At 40.4% G+C, this 12,833-nt stretch overlaps 1 protein-coding gene across 2 annotated transcripts; it reads left to right on the forward strand.

Moving 5' to 3' along the window:
* The first annotated feature begins 4,313 nt into the window (after positions 1-4,313).
* On the forward strand, positions 4,314-12,506 carry adisspa (adipose secreted signaling protein a). Of its 2 annotated transcripts, none has more exons than XM_083533238.1 (6): positions 4,314-4,442; positions 8,049-8,196; positions 8,462-8,598; positions 8,750-8,900; positions 10,089-10,214; positions 10,760-12,506. In XM_083533238.1, exons 2-6 carry the CDS (start codon positions 8,178-8,180, stop codon positions 10,852-10,854), a joined length of 528 nt encoding a protein of 175 aa, XP_083389364.1. In that variant the 5' UTR covers positions 4,314-4,442; positions 8,049-8,177; the 3' UTR covers positions 10,855-12,506. The 2 variants fall into 2 exon arrangements, with proteins under 2 accessions (XP_083389364.1, XP_083389365.1); XM_083533239.1 differs by having other exon boundaries at positions 4,326-4,442; positions 8,066-8,196.
* The last annotated feature ends 327 nt before the right edge of the window (positions 12,507-12,833 follow it).

Consider the following 12,833-nt stretch of genomic DNA (forward strand, 5'->3'; position numbering starts at 1 on the left):
AGTCAGAAGTAATAGCTCAATGGGTAAGGTCTTGGTTTACCGATTGGTAGCTCCCCACAATGTTGTGGGTTTAAACCACACCACTGTGAAGGAAAAAATATTTTTTTTATATTTAAAATCTAATAGTTTGTCTACTTTGTGACATTAAACTGTAAATCTATTTGTTAATTAAAGAGACCTGTTGAAAAGATTGCTTTATTTTTTTGTATTTTTTAAAGACTTGTTTGGCCTACTTTAAATATGAGCTAAGTGTTGAAGAATTGATAAGAAGCCATGTTGGTTTATTAGGCTTATTGACTGCTTTCATCAGTCAGAAGTGATAGCTCAATGGGCAAGGTCTTTGTTTACCCATTGGTAGCTCCCCACAAGGTTGTGTGTTCAAACCCCACCATTGTGAAGGAACAATTATTTTTTTCAATTTAAAATCTAATAGTTTTTCTACTTTGTGACATCAAACTGTAAATCTATTTGTTAATTAAAGAGAGCTGTTGAAAAGATTGCTTTATTTCTTTGCATTTTTTGGATGACTTGTTTGGCCTACTTTTAATATGTTACATGTGTTGAAGAATCGATAAGAAGCCATGTTGGTTTATTAGGCTTATTGACTGCTTTCACCAGTCAAATGTGTTAGCTCAATGGGTAAGGTCTTGGTTTACCCATCAGTAGCTCCTCACAAGGTTGTGGGTTCAACCCCACCACTGTGAAGGAAAAAATTTTTTTTTTTTATTTAAAATCTAATAGTTTGTCTACTTTGTGACAATAAACTGTAAATCTATTTGTTAATTAAAGAGACCTGTTGAAAAGATTGCTTTATTTCTTTGTATTTTTTGAAGACTTGTTTGGCCTACTTTTAATATGAGCTACATGTGTTGAAGAATTGATAAGAAGCCATTTTGGTTTATTAGGCTTATTGACTGCCTTCACCAGTCAGAAATGATAGCTCAATGGGTAAGGTCTTGGTTTAAGGATCTGTAGCTCACCACAAGGTTGTGGGTTCAAACCCCCCCATTGTAAAGGATACATTTTTATTTTTATTTTGAAATCTAATAGTTTGTCTACTTTGTGACATTAAACTGTAAATCTATTTGTTAATTAAAGAGACCTGTTGAAAAGATTGCTTTATTTCTTCGTATTTTTTGAAGACTTGTTTGGCCCACTTTTAATATGAGCTACATGTGTTGAAGAATTGATAAGAAGCCATTTTGGTTTATTAGGCTCATTGACTGCTTTCCCAGTCAGAATTGATAGCTCAATGGGTAAGGTCTTGATTGACCCATCAGTAGCTCCCCCCAAGGTTGTGGGTTCAAACCTCACCATTGTGAACGAAAATTTATTTTTTTAAATTTAAAATCTAATAGTTTGTCTACTTTGTGACATTAAACTGTAAATCTATTTGTTAATTAAAGAGACCTGTTAAAAAGATTGCTTTATTTCTTTGCATTTTTTTAAAGACTTGTTTGGCCTACTTTTAATATGAGCTACGTGTTGAAGAATTGATAAGAAGCCATGTGGGTTTATTAGGCTTATTGACTGCTTTCACCAGTCAGAAGTGATAGCTCAGTGGTTAAGGTCGTAGTTTACCGATTGGTAGCTCCCCACAAGGTTGTGGGTTCAAGCCCCACCATTGTAAAGGATACATTTTTATTTTTATTTTGAAATCTAATCGTTTGTCTACTTTGTGACATTAAACTGTAAATCTATGTGATAATTAAAGAGACCTGTTGAAAAGATTGCTTTATTTCTTTGTATTTTTTAAGACTTGTTTGGCCTACTTTTACAGTTTTTCTCAATTGCTAAAACGCTAAACTCTATTGTCTGAACCAAATGCTCAGTTGCCTGAACCCACTGATTGAATCAATCACTCTTTTGGCAAAACCATAAGCACTTTTCACCTGTTTAGACACAACTTGCCAACACATTTTCATTGTGATTCAAACGTGCTGCATAATGGTGAGCACAGGTGACAAAAGTCAAACACAATTAAAGCACAAGTGTCACCACTTAAACACAACAATTCAAAATGGATCACACTTGTGGCTAATGATTTGAGGGAACATATACAGTAAGCCAGTTCAGAGATCACTGGTTTGTGAGACCCTACAATGGATAGAAATCTGAGAGGAAGGGTTCGTGTGAGAGGAGGTCGAGGTGGTCATCGAAGACAAAGAACAGTAATATCTGATGAAATCAGAGCTACTGTGATTGGCCATGTTCTTGTCCATGGTATGAGCATGAGGGAGGCTGGACAAAGGGTACAACCAAACATAAGTAGATTTACTGTTTCCACCATAATCCGAAGATTTAGAGAAGAGAACAAGTAATTACTTTTTTTTTACATTATAGTACAGTATGTAAATGTTGACAGCAATTAGTGTATGACATACTATATACTGTACCACAGTATACTGTAAGTAAATATATGTTTCATTACATCACTGTAACAATGTACTGTAGTATTGTCATGGAGGGTTGGTCTAACTGTTTGTAGGCCTAGTATTCAATGTATATTTTTTGTAACTCCATGTTCTCTTTTTGTAAAATTGAAAGGCTGCCATATGGGGTGGGAGGACAGGTGATGCTACCCGTCAGAACGCTCTCAATGGTGCAGGTGTAGAAAGTCTTAAGCACCTGAGAGGGAAGTTTAATGTCCCTTAAGCGTCTCAGATAGTACAGACGCTGCCGGGCATTCTTCACCAGGGTGTTGGTGTGACAGGACCAAGAAAGATCCTGTGTGATGTGAACACCGAGGTACCGGAAACTGTCCACTCTCTCCACTTGGGTCCCGCTGATGTTTATCGGTTGGTATGACCGCTCCCGCTTTGTACTGAAGTCCACGATCAACTCCTTAGTCTTGCTGACGTTCAGGAGAAGGTTGTTCTCCTGGCACCATCTCTACAGGTTTTTAACCTCCTGTAGGTAGGCCGTCTCATCGTTGTTGGAGATCAGGCCCACCACAACAGTGTCGTCAGCAAACTTGATGATGGTGGTGGAGTTGGAAGTGGCCACACAGTCGTATGTGTACACCGAGTAAAGCAGGGGGCTCAGAACACAACCCTGGGGAGCGCTAGTGCTGAGGATGAGGGTGGATGAGGTGTGTTTCCCCACCCGTATGGCTTGTGGTCTGTCTGTCAGGAAGTTAGAGATCCATTGACACAGCGGCTGGCTGAGTCCCAGGACCTCCAACTTAGAGGTGAGTGTGGAGGGAATTATGGTGTTAAATGCTGAACTGTAGTCCACGAACAACATCTTTGCATAATTTCTGTTTCTTTGGTCCAGGTGGCTCATCGTGGTGTGGAGGAGATGAGCAAGTAGAACGGTTCTGATGGTTGTTGTGACCTGTTGACTAAATGGAGTGTGTGTCTTATCCCAATGTAAAGGTGAAAAGCCTTTAATGGATGTTTTTTTTATATGTTTGTTAAAGGCAACATGTTCAGAAACATTTTAGTTCAAGTTGCTGTCCAATAAATGTTAAAGAGATTCAAGATGTCACAGATTCTTGTTTTTGTGGAATTGCCCAAATGTCCAAACTTTTCAGGTGGTTGTTAATCATGGCTGTACATCAAATATGTTCTACTTCTACCTAATATTTATATAGATATATTATATAGCAATATGTCTTGCAACAGGGTTGATCACATGCATGTTCTGTTTTAATTTAAATAGATTCCAGTATGCACAGATCATTATTTATTTTAGACCATGATGGTGTAAGTAAACAGAAACATTCAGACTTTCAGAATTGAAGAGAGTTAAATGTGTGAAACAGGCAGTGAGGTAAGGCTTTTTTTTTACTGTTTACTTTCTTAGAAATTGTCTAAATAAATACAAGAGATGATAAAAAAATAAATAAATAAAAAAACAGTTAAATTCTTCCTTTTGAAAAACAGTTTAGTTATGGTGTGAACTTAACTTAATCTTGAATCTTCATTTTCGTTAATGTTATAATTGCATATATATTGGGTAATCCGCAGATAATTTATAATTTATTTCTGAAAATAAAGAAACAAAAAATACTTAAAATTGTGGACCTAATGTATTTACAAATCAGTGTCCCCACGAGTAACCACCCCGTCAGGAGTCCCCACCATGTAGCAAAAACAAGTGTGTGTGTGTGTGTGTGTGTGTGTGTGTGTGTGTGTGTGTGTGTGATTAAGGGCGTGGTTAAATATTAAGGGCGTGGTTAAATATGAGGTCCAGATGACCAATGGGTGCAGCATCGCCGCTGTTTGACGTGTTGCGTGAAAGGTGCTGGCTGCGCCTCCGCGTCGGAAAGGACAGAAGACACACCTCAGAGCGCGCGCGCACACACACACGCACAAGGGCGCGAGCGCATCAGATCACAAACCAGCTTTCTTCCCGCATCAGAAAGAGAGAGAGAGAGAGAGAGAGAGAGAGAGAGAGAGAGAGAGAGAGAGAGAGAGAGCAAGAGAACCGATACACAGGTCTGTGTGCTTTTCTTCTGTTAAAAACCGCATTATAGTGTGTGTGTGCGCTTGTGTGTGTGTGCGCCCGCATGTGTGTGTGTGTGTGTGCGCGCCCGTATGTGCTTGAGTGTGTGTGTGTGCTTGAGTGTGTGTGTATGTGCTTGAGTGTGTGTGTATGTGCTTGAGTGTGAGTGTGTGTGTGTGTGTGTGTGTGTGTGTGTGTATGTATGTGCGTGTGTGTGTGTGTGTGTGTATGTGCGTGTGTGTGTGTGTATGTGCGTGTGTGTGTATGTATGTGCGTGTGTGTGTGTGTGTGTGTGTGTGTGTGTGTGTGTGTGTGTGTGTATGTATGTGCGTGTGTGTGTGTGTGTGTGTGTGTGTGTGTGTGTGTGTGTGTATGTATGTGCGTGTGTGTGTGTGTGTGTGTGCTTGAGTGTGTGTGTATGTGCTTGAGTGTGTGTGTATGTGCTTGAGTGTGAGTGTGTGTGTGTGTGTGTGTGTGTGTGTGTGTATGTATGTGCGTGTGTGTGTGTGTATGTGCGTGTGTGTGTGTGTATGTGCGTGTGTGTGTATGTATGTGCGTGTGTGTGTGTGTGTGTGTGTGTGTGTGTGTGTGTGTGTGTATGTATGTGCGTGTGTGTGTGTGTGTATGTGCTTGTGTGTGTATGTGCGTGTGTGTGTGTGTGTGTGTGTGTGTGTCTGTGTGTGTCTGTGTGTGAACACGATGTCCAATTAAATATTATCACCTTGATGCTAAACTCTATACTGGTGAGCATCTGATGTAAAATGTTTATTTATTTATTTTCTTTTGCAAACCCAGCTGTGCTTTATTCCAGCTGTTAAATAAATAAATAAATAAAATATGGGGCTCATTCCCCCCCCCCCCAAAAAAAAGAAAATATCACGCTAATGCTCCATCTGTTCGAGCTTGAAGTCCCACTGCTCTGTCTGTGTGTGCGTGCGTGCGTGCGTGCGTGTGCATAATTAGGACATAATACTATTTATTTCTGTCATCAGTAAAGTCTTTTGATGATAATCAGGTTCATCATCATCCTCAGTCTCTTCCCTCTAAAACTACATCCCACCCGGAGTCCTGCTGCTGTAGGAAAATAGAGGAGGTGAAATAAAGCAGAATTCCCAGAATTCCCTTATCCTCCTGATTAGATAGTTTATTTTTCCATTTCTGCACATCTGTAAGTGTTTTATTTTGTTTTTACACCACATCAGCTTCTTTAAAACGACATCATTTTTTTCCCTTTACCGTTGCATCTGCAAATCAACCTGGTTCCTGTAATCAGTTACGTTAAAGTCGCTGTAAACACTTGATCCCTCAGCAACCACTTTATAGTTACAGCTGAACAAAGTGGTGACACCGGAGTCACCGTCAGTGACGTATCAGAACCAGTGCATTCAATTAGAAATAACCACCTACAGTTCAGCAACAGCAAAACTACACTCAGACCTCCTGTGTGTCAGAGTGAAGATTTAGAGATCAGACGCTAAATCAGACTGATATTAGACTCACGTGTAAACACTGCGATCTGATCAATCGAAAAATGATCAAATTACATACCAAGCACCACGCACACATCAGCGTTTATCACAACACATCACACAGGAGACGTCACGGTCCAAATATCTCCAGAGTTTACCGATCTGACTTTTTAATACAATCCCAGAGGATTCAAATGCTGCACCAAGAGAGAATGAAGATGAATGGATGAGAGGATGAAGATGAGGACCAAGAAAGTCCTGGAGATTGAGGATGAGTGAAGGTCGAGGTAAATATGGAGGTAGAGGAGGAGTTTTGATGGAAGTTAAGGTGAAGGACATCTGGAACAAGGTCAGTTTTATTATTTACGAGATGCGGCAGAATCTCACGGAGAAAACAAAAAAGCAGTAAAATTTAATCCTGTATAGCTGAGTCACTGGTTCACTCACTCGCACGCACGCACGCACGCACGCACACACACACACACACATGATGATGATGCTGCTGTTGATGATGGTAAGAATGATGATGATAATGCTGATGGTAAGATTGAGGATGATGATGCTGTTGATGATGGTAAGAATGAGGATGATGATGATGGGGATTTTGGTGATGCTGCTGCTGTTGATGATGGTAAGAATGAGGATGATGATGATGGGGATTTTGGTGATGCTGCTGCTGTTGATGATGGTAAGAATGAGGATGATGATGATGGGGATTTTGGTGATGCTGCTGCTGTTGATGATGGTAAGAATGAGGATGATGATGATGGGGATTTTGGTGATGCTGCTGCTGTTGATGATGGTAAGAATGAGGATGATGATGATGCTGATGGTAAGATTGAGGATGATGATGATGATGATGCTGTTGATGATGGTAAGAATGAGGATGATGATGATGATGGGGATTTTGGTGATGCTGCTGCTGTTGATGGTAATAATGAGGATGATGTTGAAGATGATGATAGTGATGATGATGGTAATGATGATGCTGTTGATGATGAGGTTAATAATGAGGATGATGGTGATAGTAATGGTGATGCTGTTGAAGATGATGATAGTGATGGTGATTTTGGTGATAGTGATGATGATGATGATGGTAATGATGGAGGTGGTGGTGATGATGATGTTTGAATGCTTGTCCTGAATCTGTTTATTATGTAGAAGTAAATCAGCAGTGTGGCTGATCTGTAATCCTTCACCTTCACCGTCTTTTTGTATTGTGATTTGTGTGGAACGACGACTGTAAGGTTGAATACAGTGACTGTGTCGCAGTGTGAATCCGAGGCGTTTACCAGCTGCTTCCTGTCCTGTCAGTGTGAGAGCGAAGTCCTGCTGCTGCTGCTGCTGCTGCTGTGAGTTTCATCCACAAGGGAATGAAGAGGTTTTATGTAACCAGTCTGAGTGAAGCACAACTCGGTGATCTCCACTTTCCAAGCGTCCGCACTGCGTTTTTCTCACAGATACCGTTGAAACCAGACGTTTACATGGATCACACACACACACACACACACACACACACACACACACACACACACACAACAACACACACACACCAGCTATAACATCTCATTTATTATTCCAAATATGTAAAAAACTTCAGAGTACATTCCTCTTTATATTTCTTGCTTTGTATAGGGTCTGTGTGTGTCTGTGTGTGTGTGTGTGTGTTTAATTATTTTTTCAGTGTAACCAACAGTAAAGAAGGTGTGCTTGTGTGTGCGTGTGTGTGTGCGTGTGTGTGTGTGCGTGTGTGCGTGCGTGTGTGCGTGCGTGTGTGCGTGCGTGTGTGTGTGTGTGTGTTTAATTATTTTTTCAGTGTAACCGACAGTAAAGAAGGTGTGTGTGTGTGTGTGTGTGTGTGTGTGTGTTTAATTCTTTTTTCAGTGTAACCGACAGTAAAGAAGGTGTGTGTGTGTGTGTGTGTGTGTGTGTGTTTAATTCTTTTTTCAGTGTAACCGACAGTAAAGAAGGTGCGTGTGTGTGTGTGTGTGTGTTTAATTATTTTTTTCGGTGTAACCGACAGTAAAGAAGGTGTGTGTGTGTGTGTGTGTGTGTGTGTGTGTGTGTGTGTGTGTGTGTGTGTGTGTGTGTGTGTGTGTGTGTGTGTGTGTGTGTGATTCTTTTTTTCAGTGTAACCGACAGTAAAGAAGGACAGGAAGTGAAGAAGGACATAAAGTGTGTGGTGTCAGGGACGTACACCAGACGTTGTCCATTAAGAATGACATCTCGCTGACGCCGTCATCCCAGCCTTGTGTTGACATGGCAACAGGAAGGAAAAGTCAGTGTGTGTGTGTGTGTGTGTGTGTGTGTGTGTGTGTGTGTGTTATTGTTGGCATGGAGTTTATATTTTATTTCGGCATTTTTGTTATTTTTGTCTTTATTTTTCAAACAAGCCCGTTCTTCTCGCTTCCTCGTCTCTCCATCACACACTTCAGCCCGAGTTCTTCTCGATCATCTCGCTCCGTCACACCCACCCTATGTGTCCTCTTCACTCTCACTCTTCTCTAACCGTCTCGTTCTCTTGCTCACCGTCCCCCCGACAGGCTCCACGTCTAAAGGCGGAGGTGTTCATTTCCCAGACGAGACGGAGGACGGTGTGCTCAGCGACAGCGGTGATGACACGCAGCATGACAAGATCATCACCGCCATCGCTGAACCTGATGGAACCTACCTGGTCAAGGTAACACACACACACACACACACACACACACACACACACACACACACACACACACATATTTCAAACATTTCCTTTCTGTGCCACTTTGTAATGATGAAATGTATTAGTTTGTCTTTGTGTTCCACTGAAGTTTCTGACGTTCTGTGTTCAGGCAGGATTCCTGAAAATCCAACACAAATACGAGATCATCTTCTTGATCCCACAAGTCCCCACTTTAGGAAAAGACAGCATGCTCTCTCCAGCGTTACGCGCCACGCCCAAACCCCGCCTTCGTGCCACCCACATCGTACCCTGCCCTGAAGGTAACTCCGCCTCCCACCTTCAAAGATCGATGCAGTATTATACATCTGCTGTATTTGTCTTTCAATTAGGGTGTTTACGTCTTTAATTATTTATACCCCTTTGCAGTGTTTCTCAGGCTGTGACACAGAAAGCAGGAGAACAGGGGTTACATCAGCTTCAGTACATTAATAATAAATACACAGCTTTTAGAAGGTCAAGTCCAATTAAGTCGTCAATTATAATATTCATGAACAGTTGAAATTGTTTTTCTCACAAACAAAAGCTTTTTTTTTTTTTAAAAAAAGCTACAAACCACCAGAATTGTTTAATTACTTACTCTGGCTGAATAATAAATGCTCACTGAGGAAGTTGTTTGCTGTAAATCTTGATGCTGGAGATACATTTGAGTTCGTTGAGTGATTTTATTTATTTAAATTTGTTTTTGTTTTTTGTTTTTTTTACATCTCTTTATTTCTTCATCCTGCTTGGATACTTATCCGATCATTTTGGTTATATATTATGTAAGTGTAGTATTTGATAAAAAAAAAAAAAAAAAAGAAATCTGCTTACATTCTTAACATATTTTATTTCAACCATAACCTCCAATTACCACTAGAGGTCAGCGTTCGCAGAAAACGTATTAAACGGATTTCCGTATAAAAATAATACTGACCCAAATTGGTTCTTGGAGGTAAAGTTAGAAATAAAAAATAAATATAGAAATAAAAAATAAAATTTCAGTGTCAATGTTGTTTTCTCGCATTCGGTATTCGTGTTCTATTTGTTTGTACGTGCGTTATGTTGTGAGTGAATGTTTTTGTGCAGACCGAATCAATTATTAATAACAAACATTTTACTGAGTAAATAATTTTCACTACACCGTACAAACACTATGTGCGCGAAGAAGCGCATCCAAAACTCACTCCAAAATTTACTGAACTTTACTTACTGTAGCTGTCAATCCAAAATCTTAATATCCAATTACAGTAAAGGGTTGTTAAACCCCGCCCCAATTCTGAGGTTTATCCCAAAAAGGTGATTGCCAAACTTCTTTCTCACTGTATATTGTTTAGTTTTTTGTAAAAGTAATTCAGTTTTTCTGTCGTACAGAGTTCAAAATATCACGATTCTCTCTGTAATGCCTCTGTTATACCTTCTGAAATCATTACACACACTTGTGCTGTCTTGTTCTCGGTGTGTGTGTGTAGGAGGAGTGAAAGTGATGTGTGAGTACAGCGCTCAGCAGGAAGGAGTGGTGCAGGATGAGCTCACACTCATCAACAGAAGCAGGAGAGACAGCAGTGTTAAAGTCAGAGTGCACGCCAGAGTGATGGGTGAGAACCAGCTGGAATCAGTCAGTCACGTGTACAAGGTCTTCCAAGTTAGATAATCATTTCTTACATAATATATAATGGCATTCATATATATTTGTAGGTGTGTGTGTGTGTGTGTGTGTGTGTGTGTGTGTGTGTGTGGTGTGTGTGTATGTTTGTGTGCGCCACTATGAGAACGTGTAGGTTTACTGTAGGGCAGTTTGGGCAGGGCAAATCTATAATAAGTTCAAAAGAGCCCCATGTGGGTTGGCCCATATGGACCCCATGGCAGTTTAACCCTTTGAGGGGCCTTTGTGGCTTTCTGTAGAGTAGCACACAGTTTGGCATCCCTATAAAACAACCCACACAGGGCCCTTGTGGCTTTACCCATTTGGGGCCCCATGAGGGTTTTCAGTGGGAAACCTTACTGTTTGCTTGCCCAAAGAAAGCCCATATAGGGCCCTCAAAGTGCAAAACTGGTGTAGGTTGTGATGAAAAATTACCACAATGTTGCTAGAAGATAATGAAAAAATTAAGCCTGGTATCTTCATTCTCCAATATTGCAGACCGCCATCACGGCACGCCCATGCTGCTGGAGGGAGTGCGCTGTCTGGGAACTGAGGAGATCTCGTCCAAAACCAGCGACAGAAAGAATATCTGAACAGTCGCTGTGTCCTTACAGATCTCAGCAGCGTGGATGGTGAGGAGCAAATGAGCGCAGAGAACATAACTCGGAACACAATCGACTCTTCATCACGATCCTGCATGAACGTGATCTTTCAGGGTTCTAATAAATACAAATCTGATTGTAATTACTTCAAAAAGTAAAAAAAAAAGTGATGGTCGTCAGGAAAATGTAGAGCGAGTGTTATATTTTCATTACCTGATCCGTGCCTCTCAAAGCAGGGAGTCGTTCAGGCCGGGAGTGAGTTTTCTCAAGTGTGTTGCTCAGATGTGGAGATTTTCAGCACTTGTGTGCATGCGGTAGTGATGTGTGTTGGAATAATTCTACACACGGACACGGTGACATTCATTTTGGGGTTCACTTCAAAGATAATTAAGTAAAGAGTGCATGCAAATCTCACCGTATAACACACTTACACACACGTCTCACCGTTATAAAGCAATACTTTCAACTTATTCGTCATGCGTTTCCAATTATTTTAAACCGTAACCAGCACAAACCCTGATTAATAAACAGAAATGTTCCTTTAAGAAGGAGAAAACTATCAAAACTACGAAGAGTGTTATTTAGTATATATCAAGAATAACGCATCTACAATGAATACTTCTAACGACTGAATAAAACCTCTTTTTAATTCCATTATAACTGAACATATATAAAACATCCTCCAGGTCACGTCGGTGGACGTGATGCTACCACCACTTCCATCGGCGGGTTTATTTCCGAGGTTTGTATTAGGGACTGGCCATTGGATCCTTGCCATACTTTCAGTACTGGTGTTGAATAGACAGGATCAATCCTTCCTGGATTTTCTAAGAAATGAGTGAGTTTGATATTTATCTTAAACCGGAACCTGCATTCATCATACGTTCTGTCACTCAGTCATATATCATGGGACTACGGCATCATCTGGACCTTCCGGGAGAGCTTCATTTTTCCAGAATCCTGAGCGATCAGTCAAAGGAGAAACATAAACAGGCTCGAGGGGAAAAACTTCAACATACTTTCATTCCTTTATGAAAAGGAAGTAATGTAGAAACAGTGGTACAGGTTTGTGTGATAGAAATAAAATTTGCATGATTAGTTTAATTAATAATTGTTTTCAAACACTTTTTGGAAATAAATGTTTATTTCCAAAAAGTGTTTAAAAACAATTATGAATTAAACTTAAAGAACAAAGATGTCCAGTCCGTGAAAGTCTTATTAATATTAATGGCTCTCATTATTCTGTTATTGATGCTGGTACACTGGTTTTAAAAGTACTGAATATCGGCTCGAAAAGTTGTTCATTTTAAACAAATCTTTTATATTGTTCCTTTTGTGTTAATTGCGCATGCGCGTTATCCTTATAGTTTGTGACACCGCAGTGGCCTCGGGACAGAAGCGAGACAATGCCTTAGAAAGTCTGGAGGAGCATATCGGCCACGTCTGAGGGAGATCCTGAGATGGTGGCTTATTCAAGACTGTGCTTTACTGTTTAGAAGAAAAACAAAGCCATAAAACTAAAGACAGTGGGAAAGCACACGGTAATAAATGATACGATTGGAGGACAGAAGTCGTGGATGTATGAAGTAATAAATGGAGTGACTATGGAGAAATAAAAAAAAGATGGATCTAGATGGAGGAAAGTTTATAAATGCAGTCTTTTATTATTATTATTTTTACGATTACTCCACTTCTCTGGAGTGGGAAGGGTTTGGGTGTAGATGGAGGAGCTGAACACGCAGCAACATCGAAAGATTGAGCCCTGGCAGATCTGGACAGAAAGGATAGAAGTCTCTGATCCATTACCGACAGTAGATGGCGGTATTGCTCTACTTAAGAATGCGAACGCCAATAAAGAAGAAGCTCAAGAAGATAAGCGCCACAAAACAGCTCCACACCGTCTGATGTCCACCTCAAGCTTCTAATATCTCTTTCTCTCCGACTCTCTTTATACACCTCCATCCATCTCT

This window comes from Silurus aristotelis (genome assembly GCF_946808225.1).
Source record: "Silurus aristotelis genome assembly, chromosome: 27".
Lineage (NCBI taxonomy): Eukaryota > Metazoa > Chordata > Actinopteri > Siluriformes > Siluridae > Silurus > Silurus aristotelis.